This window comes from Pleurodeles waltl, chromosome 10, assembly GCF_031143425.1.
Source record: "Pleurodeles waltl isolate 20211129_DDA chromosome 10, aPleWal1.hap1.20221129, whole genome shotgun sequence".
NCBI classification, from domain to species: domain Eukaryota; kingdom Metazoa; phylum Chordata; class Amphibia; order Caudata; family Salamandridae; genus Pleurodeles; species Pleurodeles waltl.
Genome location: NC_090449.1, coordinates 899144681 through 899159590, shown reverse-complemented (window position 1 = coordinate 899159590; position 14910 = coordinate 899144681). Strand labels below are relative to the sequence as shown.

General features: G+C 43.9%; 1 protein-coding gene across 4 annotated transcripts in view; it reads left to right on the top strand.

Annotated features, from left to right (window-relative positions):
* FAM133B (family with sequence similarity 133 member B) overlaps window positions 1–14910 on the top strand; it is a 130239-nt gene that overhangs the window by 14789 nt on the left and 100540 nt on the right. For all 4 annotated transcript variants that reach the window (XM_069211651.1, XM_069211650.1, XM_069211649.1 and 1 more), the window contains one exon: window positions 13495–13592. In XM_069211651.1, coding sequence (XP_069067752.1) covers window positions 13495–13592 — 98 coding nt within the window. The remainder of the gene's footprint in view (window positions 1–13494; window positions 13593–14910) is intronic.

The window sequence follows — 14910 nt, the reverse complement described above, 5'->3', positions numbered from 1 at the left end:
GCGGTAGCGATGTCTGGAGCAGAGGAGGCGTTCATCCATGTCTCCGTGATGAAGGCGACGTCCGGGGCTGTGGAGTCCAGGAGGTCCCAAAGTTCAACGGCGTGCTTGTGGACGGAACGAGCGTTGATCAGGATGCACTTGAGGTGGTTGATGGCGCGTGGGCTTGTGGTCGTGGTAGTTGCGTGGTGGAAGATGCGTTTGCAGGAGTTGCAGGCGAAGGGTCAATGGGTGCGTTTGGGGTGAGCTAGGAAGCAGGTTTTGGAGCGCCCTGGGTTGAGGGCGTGGAGGGTGGTGGGGTCGTAGCGGATCAGCGGGGCTTGGGGGAGCTGGGGACCAGGGGTCGTGGCGCTGGGCGCGGGCCAGGCGCGGACGGGCGCCATAAGAGGTAGGAGGGGGGGGGAGGGGTCAGCTGGGGGCGAATGGGAGCTGGGGGGCGGGGGCGTGCAGGAGGTCGCGGCGGGAAAGCGCGAGGGAGGGGGGGGACAGGTAGAGTGAGAGGAGCTGGGGGAGGGGGTTTAGGGTGGAGGAGGGTGAGTGTTAGGAGGTTTGGAGATTAGGGAGAGAGATAGGAGTAGGGTTGTGAAGATAGGGGAGGGGGGGTTGTAGAGGTGGGTGAGGGAGAGAGGTAGAGTGAGAGGATAGGGAGATAGGTAGTAGAGGGGGTGGCGGGAGGGGGGGAGAGATAGAGAAATAGATAGAGAAAATAGATAGAGAAGTCGATAGATAGGGAAATAGATAGATAGACAGATAGGTAGGTAGGAGGAGGTGGAGAGTGGGGGAGTTAGATAGTGAGATAGGGAGCTAGAGAGATAGGAAGATAGGAGGAGTGAGGGAGGTAGATAGCGAACGGGTTAGCTAGGGGTGAGAGAGGGGGAGGCGAGTGAGGGAGGGGGATGAGGAAGGAGCAGGAGGGCAGGCTCGGGGGAAGAAGACGGAGGAGGTAGAAGAGCCGAAGAACAGAAGACCGGAAGAACAGAAGAACAGAAGAACAGAAGAGCAGAAGAGCAGAAGAACAGAAGACAGAAGCACAGAAGATCGGAAGAGCAGAAGAACAGAGAAGAACACAGAAGCACCGAGAAGAACAGAGAAGAAGAACACAGAAGACCGGAAGAACACAGAAGAACAGAAGGGAAGAACAGAAGAGAAGAACAGAAGAACACAGAAGAAGATTGCAGAGGGGGGGCGAGGAGGAAGAGACAGAGAGGAGGAAAAGAAGCAGGAGCAGGAGAGAAGGTGAGTGGCGCGGGGCAGGGCGAGGGGCTGGGAGGAGGGGGGTACTTACAGTTAGGTGGGTCTCAGGAACACAGGAACTCGGGAACTTGGAGGAGCTGCAGCGGCAGGGGGAGCGACCTACCCTTGGGTCAAGGGTCGCTACCACTGTCGCGCAGCGGCCGCCATAAGAGGTAGGAGGGGGGGGGGGGGAGGGGTCAGCTGGGGGCGAATGGGAGCTGGGGGGCGGGGGCGTGCAGGAGGTCGCGGCGGGAAAGCGCGAGGGAGGGGGGGGGACAGGTAGAGTGAGAGGAGCTGGGGGAGGGGGTTTAGGGTGGAGGAGGGTGAGTGTTAGGAGGTTTGGAGATTAGGGAGAGAGATAGGAGTAGGGTTGTGAAGATAGGGGAGGGGGGGTTGTAGAGGTGGGTGAGGGAGAGAGGTAGAGTGAGAGGATAGGGAGATAGGTAGTAGAGGGGGTGGCGGGAGGGGGGGAGAGATAGAGAAATAGATAGAGAAAATAGATAGAGAAGTCGATAGATAGGGAAATAGATAGATAGACAGATAGGTAGGTAGGAGGAGGTGGAGAGTGGGGGAGTTAGATAGTGAGATAGGGAGCTAGAGAGATAGGAAGATAGGAGGAGTGAGGGAGGTAGATAGCGAACGGGTTAGCTAGGGGTGAGAGAGGGGGAGGCGAGTGAGGGAGGGGGATGAGGAAGGAGCAGGAGGGCAGGCTCGGGGGAAGAAGACGGAGGAGGTAGAAGAGCCGAAGACAGGAGAACAGAAGACAGAAGACAGAAGAACAGAAGAACAGAAGAGCAGAAGACAGAAGAACAGAAGAACAGAAGAACGGAAGACCGGAAGAGCAGAAGACAGAAGAACAGAAGACAGAAGCACAGAAGATCGGAAGAGCAGAAGAACACAGAAGAACACAGAAGAACAGAGAAGAACAGAGAAGAACAGAGAAGAACCGAGAAGAAGAACACAGAAGCACCGAGAAGAACAGAGAAGAAGAACACAGAAGACCGGAAGAACACAGAAGAACAGAAGGGAAGAACAGAAGAGAAGAACAGAAGAACACAGAAGAAGATTGCAGAGGGGGGGCGAGGAGGAAGAGACAGAGAGGAGGAAAAGAAGCAGGAGCAGGAGAGAAGGTGAGTGGCGCGGGGCAGGGCGAGGGGCTGGGAGGAGGGGGGTACTTACAGTTAGGTGGGTCTCAGGAACACAGGAACTCGGGAACTTGGAGGAGCTGCAGCGGCAGGGGGAGCGACCTACCCTTGGGTCAAGGGTCGCTCCCATAAGCTTAAGCATGCATAAGACAAGGTGGGAGTAGAGGTTGTCGTCCATTAAATTCAATCCCTATAACACATCACTTCCACAACTGAGTCAAATCAGACATGACCAAGATCCACAACTTTTTGACTGCCTTGAACACATAACAATATGTTATATATTCATATGTAAAGGTCACCAGTCCTTAATAATCTCGTAAGCGCAATTGCATAGCACAGAACTTGTCATCATCTTCAGGCTTTGTGCAAGTATTTGGCCACAGCATACACATATAAATCATTACTGTCTGTAGTTAAAACCCTAAGGACAGTTACACTCCCAATTGTCTGCAGACAGTGGCCAACGAAGATTTCCTGATACTGGCATATGCTGGGCAGAAATACATAATGTGCTACTGTTTCAAGGAGGGGATACACAGGATATTCTTGATTGCACTCTCTAACTGCTCCTGAACTTGTTTATTTCAAGTATAAGGCTCTTTCTGGAGTCTCGATCTTCTCGAGAAAGTGTTCAAAATGTGATACACATTTTAGATCAAGAAAGTTTTCTGTCAGACTACCTAAAGAGGACTTTAGATAACACTTGTTGCTGACAAATGCCCAATATCTGCTCTTCAGTTCTTTTACTATGCCCATGTTACATATTGATGGGTTACTTCAAATCACTCATACCAAGAGAGAAGAGCCAGGTCTTAAAAGATGTGAGCCAGCGTGTTCTATCCCCAACATTCAGGTCTTTTAGCTCCTTGAGCACAGTTGATAATGTGTCAGATCGTTTGTCAACCTTAACCAATACAAGAGAGGTTGAAGATTCGTGGTGTGAGATATGTTGTGCAAAATCCAATCTTAATGGCATCATGGGTGTGATTTGTGTAAGCCCAGTAAGAGATTAAGCAAATCTATTATCAGTTGTTGTCACCTGGGATTCATTATTAAAACTCCACACTTCAGAACCATATAGAGCTGCACTGACTGCTTTTGCACAAAGATCTTCATTGCTTTTGATAGAGGCCGAAAGTAGATTTGAAAGCCCTCAATGTAGTCCCAGCCCTGTGTAGCAGGAGCACCTTGCTTTTGATGGTTTGCACCGACCACAAAAGAGTATTAGTCAATCCAACCCCAAGGTAATCAAACTGCTTCCACTCCCTCCCGGGGAACACCTTGCGTATATATTTTTCCATTGAAGGATGTAGGTGGGTTGAAAGCCATCATCGTTGTTTTATTATTATTTATTTCTAGTGCAAACAAATTGCATAAACTAAAGAATTTCGATAGCAAGGTTTGCAGACCACCTGGGGTTTTTGATAGTAAAAGGGTATCGTCAACAAAAAGGAGGGCAGGGATTTCCTCACCATTCAGTTTGGGGGGAATCATTGTTGCAGTTGTTTAAATGCTCAATTACCCCATTAATATAAAGAGAAAACCGGGTTGGTGCCAAGGCAGAACCTTGGCGAACGCCTCTTTCAATTGAAATTCTGTCTGTCAGTACCCCCTCTCCCCACCCCATCTAACTGTGCGCTGCTGTTACTATACAGTCGTACAATGAGGGGTAGCAACGGATCTGGCAAGCCCATTTTGTGGAGAACCAGGCAATGCTTCCCCCTAAGAACAAGGTCGAAAGCTGCCCTCAAGTCAACAAAGACCACGTAAAGGTGCTCATGTCTCAACCTAACAGTCTTCCAACCAGAAGGGAGAAGCGGAAGACTTGGTCAGTTTTAATAGTGTTTTCCATAAACCCAGCCTGCAAATGGGGAAAAAACTCCTGCTTCTTGCATCTAATCCTGGACTCTTTCTAGGTTCTGTTTGCTGAAGATTTTTTTAGGGGGTATCAATGAGGCTGATATGTCAGCAAATAGCTGGATTGTCTTTAGAACCTTTCTTAAAAATTGGGATGATTTCAGGCCCTCTTCAAGTGACGGGAACAGCAGAGCCAGCTGCAGTTGCATTTGTAAGTAAATTAAGATTGACTCCCATATAGTTTGTTGTGAGCAATATAGGTCAGCCGGGATTATGTCTAGTCCTGCTGCGCTACCTTTCTTCACTGTGTTAATTGCCATCACAGTCTCATCTAACATGAAAACAATATGGTTCAAATTTCTCTCCTTTGTGCTTCTTAAAGGTCTACCAATATTATGATGGGGGCCAGCATCCCAGTTAATTGACTAATACAGATCCTTATAATGCTTAAGGCGTACCTCTGGCTGGATTTGAAACTCATCTACCTTTATGAGGTCGCTAGTGCCATGTGCTACGAGATGCCAGAATTCCTTGTTTTTTGTATTTGTTTAATTGTTAGTTACATCACACCACTTTTCCTCCTCCCACTCACTCTTACTGGTTATCTGGATGAGCTTGTTCTTTTTCCTAGCAGCTGTAATTACATCTTTCATGCCCCCCTTGATTGCTTTTATGAACTCTGACTTGGCCTTCTGCATGAAGTATTGAACCAACTGGTTCTGACAGCTGCATATTTATACGATGAAACGAATTTGGAAAAGTAATCTTTCAGGCGATCTACCATACAACCATGAATGGATAGAATGGGGATCATATTGGAAGGGATATTATAATATGGTTCTAGTTAATGAGCAGCAGTTCCATAAATGTCAGCATATTTTTTCAGGGCAATCTTGAATACATGGCCATCTAATGTTCTTTCTATTGTTAGATTGGAAGATGGGAGTTGACTGAACAGCAGTCACCGCCATATCATGAATAGGAAGGCCTATCAGTGTTAACATGAGGGCATTGTGATCGCTATCTGCCCTATCCACAACCCTCCTATCCCCCATGTTTGCATATAATTGTAGATCAAACATGATATAATCAATTCTGCTTTTACTCATGGCCCTCTTGAAAGTATGTCTAGGAATGTGATCAGAGCGTGAGCAACTGTTAAATACCCATAATCCATATGTAAGAGCAAATAGCCCTAATTGTAAAGCAGCTGGAGTTATCTTTTTTATATCGGTGTAGTTAATTTGAGGACATTCCAAGCCCTAGCTTCCTCTTTCATCAGATCGCACATGTTTTTTGGGGGTTCAAAGGTCAAAGGTTGTGGTATAATCGCCCCCGAGAGAAGCTGGAAATATCTTTCTTATATAGGGTATAGTTAATTTGGTTACATTCCAAGCTCTGTTGTCCTTTTTCATCAGACCTCTTATGTTTCTTTGGGGTTCAGAGATTGTGTTAAAATCGCCCCAACTAGAAGGAGATGACTATTGCATCAAGGTTCAGGTAATCATCCAAGAAGAGTGTAGTTATAAAGTCATTGTTATCTTTTAAACAGCGATTGTACATTACATTGCGTTTCTACATTGTGTGAAATGAAATTGGAACACTGGAGCATGTTTAGCAAGTGATTATTAATTTAAAATACACCCCATTAAACTATGACTTTGTGGTTCAGTACTATTTCTCCAGTGAAAGTACATTTGGAAATCCTTATTCAGTTAAAATTCGGACACGACTCGCCTGTAACATTTCACATTATGTAGCATTTCATGCAACATAGTGCCCGAAGATAGATTATACCTTTAAATTGGCTTTTACTGCCCAAAAATGCTCCTACATCTTTAAGTTTCCATGGGGAATAAAAAATGTGCTGCATTTTTTGTTAAAAGTGGGCAGAGAGGCTGGTCCTGGCCATGAACATGGACTGGTGCAGAGGGGCTTGCCTTTGACACATCCGCTGCTTGTCCAGGCCGAAACCGTTATTTTAACTGGTGCAGAAGGTTGCGTTCCTGTAATGAGTAGTGGGCTCAGGGTCATAAAAATGGAGGCTTACAAAGGAGGAAAATATGCCTACCAAGCACCCAGTTGCTCTCTGCAGGGCTCCACAGAACCAGGAGATTAAATTGCCAGTACAGAAATAAGGTCTGAAGGTTTGTGTTCATAAAAAGAAAAGGGTGTGAAATTAATAGGTGAATCTGAAAAGCTGTACAATTCTGAAAAAATAAAAATCTCTGAATCCATCAAAGGGTCATTTGTGTAAATCACTCATTGTCTTCTCAAATAAATTAATCCTTGATAATGAAAACTATTAAAAATAAGAAGGAAAGACTAGAAATGGATGTCAATGGTTGACCCGTAGCTTTCCTTTTTGTGCCCAAGTGTCTTATTTACAAAACTAATATTCTGTTACGTCTATCGGACTCTTCTTGTAGCAGCGGTATATAGTGTTTGTTTGTTGTGTACAATGAATTTTCATTGTGAACCGACCATTTATCAGTTCATGTGGTGAAGTTGAATGAATGAAAAATGGGCATGAAGAAACCTATACATTTTAAAAAAAATATGCTCAAGATAATGAGTATAGGAATAGAGATTATTTGTGAAGTTCTGAATTTGTAGTTACCCATAATAAGTGATTCAGAGGATATATTGCAAAATGTATTCCTTCTTGCATACTAGCTGTGAAAAAGTTGTTTGTTGGGTGTCTAGGGAGTGAACCTTGCTCAAGCAACAGCCACGATCCCTTGCAGGGTGAACGAAAAAAGGTCACTAAATTAACCTGTGCTCAACCCTGGTTAGCTTGGTACAAAAAGCAGTCCGGCTTAACTTGGAGGCAATGTGTAAAGTATGCAGCACACAAACAGTAACAAATTGAAAACACAACACAAAAAAATCCCAAATGAATTTAGAGTAAATTTCAGTAAATTATTTGACACCAAAACAAATAAATCCAATCGGTTGAACCAGGGTTATGATTTTTTTAATTCTAAGGTTCAAAATAGCACCTAAAACATCTAGTGGTGCGAGACTGGGACAAAGTCTAATGTTAAGGCTGACCATGATGGAGCGCGGTCCGGATACAAGAAGTGGGTTGGTACCGGTCAGTGATTACTTTTGGGCTTGGAATAATTTCTGAAAAAAAGTGTTTGAGAAAGTAAAGTTCAGCAGGGTAAGACTGCAGGAAGTGTCCAAGGAGGGTGTGTTGTCTGACAGCCTTGGTTGGAAGCAGCAGTAAAGATTCCTACGTTTGGACTCAGTCTGAAAAATGGAAGTGGAAAAACTCCAGCGTGATGAGGCAGAAGGCAGTTCCACAAGGCCTGATACCCATTTGACGAAGGACCACTAAAATGGACTTGCTGCTGCAGAAAAGACCATAGTGATAGAAGCTACAAAGTCAATCCTACTGGCGGTACACGTCGGACGGAGAGGCGAGCAGGTTGGTCCCAGTCTCCTAGTTCTCAGAGTACTTTCTGGCCAAATTTTGTCTAAATCCTCAGTTTTGGAAATTTACCATCTGGGCATCATTAGCACCACAAGCAAGGGTACAGGGCTGGTGGGACACCTCTTAGGGGTCAGGACTCACTCAGGCTCGGTCCAGGTACCGGTTCAAGATGGTGGGAACTTTTTATGTCCCTATGGCTCTGAACAGGAGGCTAGCAAACTAGCCATTGGAGTCACTCCTTCTAGTAGTCCTGGGTGCAGATGTAGGTGAAGGACTCAGCAGCAGTGTTCCCTCTAAGGGCTCAAGGTAGGCTGCAGGCAGCAAAGCTGTCCTCCTAGGTACCGCAGCAGTCGGGCAGAATGCCCAGCAGGTTAGAGCAGCAAGCAGTCCTCTGGGAGTCCTTCCACAGATCCAGTAGTGAACTGAAGAGTGGGTCTGAAGGTCCTAGAGGTTCTGGAAGGTGGGAGAAGCTTCTAGACAGTGTCTTTGAAATGCACGGGCTTCCCTGCCCTGGCTCTAAGCTGGCTGCAGTTACAATACGTGGTGGTTAGACCCTTTGTGTGAAGTCAGAGCACAGCTATTCAGGTGTAAATGGGGCTGTGCTCGCCTCAGCCCTTCATCCTGCAAGCAGATGGCCCATTCAGGCACATCTAATCCTCTATTGTGTGCCTGACTAGGAGGAATTTGCAAAGTCTGTCAGCACACTGTCATGATACCCAAGACAGGCTGCACGCACAAAGAGCTAAGGGCAGGAAAGTGCCAAATGTCTAAAAGTGGCATTTTCAAAATTGTAATGAAAAATCAAACTTAGCCATTAGAGAGGGTTTATCATTACAATTTTGTAGATACCAAACATGAAATATGGACCTCCTCCCAATTAGGAATTACAACATATTAAATGTAATAAGGAATCCTCAATGTTATCCAGTGGGAGGAGTAGTCCTCAGAGTAGTGAAAGACAAGTTTGAGAGTTTTTCACCACCAGGACTTGTAAAACTTAAAAGTAGTTGTCCAACCTCTTGAGTACACATCACATTGCTCTATGGTCTACTTAGGGCCTACCTTAAGGGTAACATATTTAATAAAAGGGGAGTTTAGGGCTTGGCAAGGGGGCTTAAATGCCAAGTCGCCATGACAGTGGGACACTGCGTTCATGCTACAGTGGCGGGCCTGGGCCATGTTTTGGAGGGCCCCTTAAGTGGATGGCACAATAACTGCTGCAGGCTCACTGTTAGCATTTAATTAACAGGCCCTGAGTATATGGTATACCACTCTACATGGGAATTATAAGTAAATGAAATACGGCCGTTAGTTATATACCAATCAAACCATTTTAGGGCAGTGAGCACAATCATTTTAGCACTGGGGAGCAGTGGTAAAGTGCAGAGAGTCCTGTCTCCAACAAAAGCAAAAAATCCAGCATAATGTGGAGGTAAGTAGGCAAAATGTGTGGTAGGAAAACCACCTCTAGGAATGACAGGTCTAACTCCAGCTTACATGTGTAAGCCAAAATGGAGTGAAATGTAATTGTTAATCCCAAATGTTGTACTATTATTTGTTTCCTCGTTTCTCCTGATACAACATTTGTTGATAAAATGGTACTCCACTTCTGTGGGTGGGCCCTTACACTCAACAAAGAAAAGGCCACAAAGCTCAACAAGGAAATGTCAGTATTTTCAATTTCAAAGTCACGTATTTTGGCAATGTTAGTAGTGGCAGTGTTTGGGCGTTGAATCATTTGGCACCCTGAGAAACCTACCTCATACATTTCTGAAACCTAAACCTCAAGGGGAGTACAGGGAGTGCGGTTTGCATAGAATCCACTATGTTTTCTTACTCAAAATACCCTTCTCTGGGTATCATGTGTTGAATATAAGATGCACATTGGTGCTTGCTCTTGCCTGCCTTATAGGAATACTTACCCTCTGGCATAGCAAGGTTCTATGTGAAGCTAACCTGGTGGAGTTTGGTAATGGCTTGGCACATGCATAATCATTTTGTAGTGAACTCTACATATGGACTGCTCATTTTGCTGTCATTCATTTCACCAAATCTGTCTTCCTCGAGGGTGCCTGGGGAGGTCTCTGCCTGGAAGGGGGAAATGAATATGGAAATGGCATGGAGGCTTTTGTGTACACTGCAAGCATGTCTGCTTGCTTTAAATATTTTTAATATAGGCAACATGGATGTCTCAGTGGGCAGAAGTAACTGCTTTGTTCTTGTTCCTTGTGTTTCTGTTCGGTGTAAAAAAAAAAAAAAGAAAGAAAATTCTTGTACGCTTTCCTTTGTATTTATTGAATTACTCAACTGGGAACAGTACAAAGCCAGTTGTGTGTTTATCCGCAATGATTGCTTCAGTTTATGCTCTCCGTTAGCTCTTTAAATGTCACGGTGCAGCCTTCTACCATCCCTTTCCTCATTGATTATACTAACTTAGTTCAGCGTATCCTGAACACATCCTTTGCCATTTGCGTCACTTTGCAGTGGCATGCATGCATTTTTTTTTACTTGTGGATGTTAAAACTATTGTACCTTTCTTCCCTTTTGACCTTCACTTACCAGCCTTTTTAGGTGGAGCATAGCATTCTCTGGGCTTTAGCCACGTTCACCTCACGCCCATCATTTTAATTCGTTTGTGGACTTGCCTTTCAAAAATCCCTTGATGTAATTAGTAAATGCTCTACGTTTGTCCCGCCTTGAGGTTGGTTTGTTATGCCTTGTAGACTGACCCAGTTAAATAAATAATTGCACGATTTCCGACATATCTCAGTGTGGGGGTAACTACTTTTTTCGTTTGTCTCCCATTCGCGCTTCATTGCAGCGGGAGAGCATAAATGATTTGGCTTGTGTTTTATGCTACCTAGAGCCCTTTCCATGCCCATTCATTCCTTGCACCCTCTCCTGAGAGTACCAACAAGGTCTAGTATCCTCTTACACTAGTTTCTTTTGTCTGTCCCCTTCGCGCTCAATACTGCTTTGTACTTTCCTACAGCGCGAACTCGTTTAGCGGTATTTTAGCGCTTTGCATGAGCACCAGTTACGCCACAGTTTCCTTTTTCTTTCCTTCGCACTCAATGGCGGCAGGAGAGCAGAAATGCTTCAGCTTGTTTTTTATCCCAGTTAAAGCCTTTCTATACCCATATATTCCATGCACCCTTTCCTGAGAGTACCAGCAAGGGCTAACTAATAGCCTCTTACACTAGTTGTTGACAACAAAACTCATTACGTTTACCATATTCAACACACAGATATTTCACTGCAAATAAAAATAAAAACCACCTCTCTTTGCTTTGTCAGTGTCTGATGTTTTGAGCCAGCAATGTAGTGGCAAGTTAGTTTCTCGTTATACACTTCAACTTTATTTATTTTTTTAATTTTTTTTTTTAACTTTCGCGTGCAACTTTAAAGCTAATTCGCCCTTTAAAGATGTACGTGAGGGTTGGGGGGCAGGAGTGAATGTTGGCAGTTATGGTGAAATCCTGCAAAGCGAAGGCTTTGTATCGTAGCTGTTAAATTTGTTTTTATCCTGTTCTACTGCTTGCACATGTATTTTGTCAGATGGAGCTAGAAATGGAGGTCTGCAAATTCTGCGCAGGGAGGAGCAGGTTATTGTTCATGGGCAACAGGGTTGATTTGTTTTTGTTATAATGAGGCTGCAAAACATCTGTTTTAATATCATTTCAAGTGCTCCTGTCACCCACATGTTTCCACCGACAGCCAGTTTGTGAAAGGCAGGCAGCCTTCCTTGCACCAAGCCCCGCCATCCATCCAGTTTCCAACAGGAGGACCTGTTTGAAACAATCACCATGTCCTTCCTCTTTGCACAATTGCTTAACCACTCATGGCCAAGTTCGCTGCCACTGTTGCCTTCAAACTGTTTACCAATCCTTGCGTGTGGCACTATGTAATATCCATTTACATGTAGTACTCCTTCCCTACCCCGTTTTTTTTCTTTCTTAAGTAAAAGGACATCTAATGCTGTTCTAAGGTCTTCGTGCGTGTCCCTAAATTGGTCTTGATACTGTATGTTTGGGTGACCTTTGTAGTTTATTTCTCTCGTTACTCCTCCCTGGCTGTCTTGTGTCTTTTTTTGGGAAGTTGTGTTAGCCAGCCAGCAACTCTGATGGTGGGGTGGTGAAAGTGGTATTCTATCGGAATTAGCATGGCAAATTTAAATTAGGATGCTCAATGGCAACATTTAAACTTTTTGCTGCAGATAGAGGAAGAAGGTAAATGGAAGTACTAGAGTTATATGCAGGGCCACAGGAATTATGTGGCAGAAAAATACCGTATAATGAGGCAGGGTTGACCAATTTATGTGGCAAGGAAAGTCTACGTAAGAATTTACTGCACCATTAGCTCTAATTCAAGCAAATGTGAGACCTGTTGCATTGCAGATGATTGTTTTTTTAACACAGTCCACATTGAACTGCCACACTGCTTCTTTGCAGCTCCAGTAAAAGTGTTACACCGTCTCCATGGTGCAGGATCCAACAGCTCACCCAATTTTTTACCTCTCACTCGTACGCACATCACTCCTATGCTTAGCTCACTGCATTGTTTGTGTTAATTTAACAATGAGATTAGCTGTCGGAGGTTTATGGAGAGCCTTTTAGGATTAAATCAACTATTGACCAGAGGGGGGTCAGACACTGGGCGAGTTTGAGTGGCAGATGGGCACAGATTGGTTTGCCTTTGCCGCGCACTGACATGCACACTCCGTACATGTGCCGCTGTTCCTGTTTTATGGGATTCCATGGCTTGAGCAGGCTGGTGCATGGAAAGAGTAAACGTGGTGCTACAAGGCAATCACAAGCCACCACCACTTTGAATTGAAAGAAATGTCTGGGGCCTAATAAAAAGAAAACTACAGCCTGGCTGTTTCAGCTTAGTGATGGCTTTCTTTCACTACACCGCTACAGTGAAAATAAAACAAATTAAAACTAGTGAATCAACTAGTACATTGAAAAGACCAGCTAAGATAATATAGCACTATACAATCACTTGAATTAAAATAATGAGATACATTAAATAGGAGTAACATGGGGCTAAGATCTCCACGATGCAAGGAACTCAATGTTGGGCAATTTTTATTTTTTAAATAGTGATTCAGTAAGAGCAGCAGTGCTTACCTACCAGGTAGCAATGCATCTTGTAGTGGCTCATCTCATTAAACCCAATGGACCAAAGCTCTAAACTAGAAAAAAACTGGATTGGGGTAAAGTGTCCCTGATGATTGAAGCCATCTGACTGGTGTTACTAATAAATCCTGTTTATAGTGTGCCCAACAGAGTTGTGCAACCATGCTACAGAGATCTGAGGTCCCTCACTCCTAGTGAGTCACATATTGTTGGATATACAATTGTTACAAATAGCGGCTTGCTTGGGCATGTAACTCTTTTCTAATGACAGCTAGACTGCGCTCAGTTAAATGCAGTTGTTGGAATATTACTAAAAGGCACACGCAGAGCGTCTGTTTTGTTATTTCACCTGACTGTTATTTTAGGTAGGCAACATATGAAAAACTATTGTAGGCGTGATCTAAACAAAAGCCCTCTATTTTGAAATTATTTGTTCACACTTTATTGAGCCTTTCCAGTGTCCTGTCACCTTGATCTACATAGCAGAATTGCTTCCTGCACATTATTACCCTCATGGTATATGTTATTGCTATCATGCTATATTAACCAGTTAATTATCAGTGACACAAATAATGTAAAGTAATAAGAAATGTGTCATTTTTGGATGTTTGTCAATTGTTCATGAGGAAAGTACAAGTATATGTGTGCACTTTTCATTTTTATTTTTTTTATTTTTAAGGCTTACATGAACCCCATAGCCATGGCCCGATCTCGAGGTCCATCGGCATCCGGCGGACCTACTATACAGGACTACCTCAATAGACCAAGACCCACGTGGTAAGGAAAAACAGACATCACAAACTGTCATTAGTGAAAAGACATATTGCTAGCTTGGAACTCATTAATTGTTTAATATTGGTTGTTTTATTGGTCGTTCTCATTTCCTAGCTTTTTTACTCATTGATTTGTGTGGGCTTTCCTCCTTCTTGTATTTGTCCATCCCCTGGTGCATTAGACTTAATTACCTGATTCTTCCACTGCTTGCAGTTCAAGCACTACTTTTTTCTTTTTTGAGTAAACTAGTAGAGTGCATGTGATTTCCAGCTGTCTCTCTCCTGTACCTACACCCCCTCCCTGTCAAATTCTGTGATGCTCTCTGTCACCCCTGGGCTTTTCTTCTGCCCCCTCCATGGTTCCCTAACCTTATGTATTTCTCCCTCAGTGTTGCTGTTCCACCCATGTACTTCTCCCAACCTGCTCCAGGTTGCTGTCTCTCCCCATTGCTTCTTTGCTCCTCTTCCGCCCTCTGTTGTTTTCACCCAACCTGTGCCTTCTTTGATGTTTCCCTCTACCGCTTCCTCTGTGATGCTTCCCCCACCTGCGCTCTCCATATTGCTCCTCCTACCCGCGCTTAAAAAAAAGCTTTTACTCTACTTATTTTTTTTCTTATCCAACTCGATACATTAAAAAAGAACATGCATCATTTTGTAGGTGCACACATGCAGTTACCAGCTGAACAGTTAAAACATTACAGTCTAAGAGTAATGCCAACAATGTCCGTAAAATTCTGGACTTCAGAGATTTTGAAGCATACTAGTAGAAGTACTAGTGGGAACCTGAAATCCACAAACTGCCACGAGTCCCAAATGATGGCCATTTGTTGTTCCTCCTTCAAGAACTACCTTTTTTTGTTAGAGAAAAACCCTTTCCCTAAACATTGTCCACAGTTTTGGGGTGGTACTTCACATTCCATAGATACAGACTTGCTTCTTCCATTGAGAGGAATACATTGCTAAAAATATATAATTTGTGGAAATATATGCAGAAATGTTTGTGAATACCCACAGAACTACACATTTTGAGTGTTTACCTATTTTGGTAGGTAACACCACCTTGGAATGCCCTAATCTCTCATTTGTGAACAGATGCAGAAGAAAGTCTGCACTATTGTTGTAATATTAAGTGGTGTAACATCAGTGGTATAATTTACACTTCTAAATTATGATTTTGTACAGAAACCAGGTGCACAAGTAACTTTGTGAATGAGTCCCACAATGATATAAGAAGACACATATCTTTTAAAGCTCATTGTTGGCTGAAGAAAAGTCAAACTCATTATCCCATGGGATAGATTATATGAGATTCATTATACATG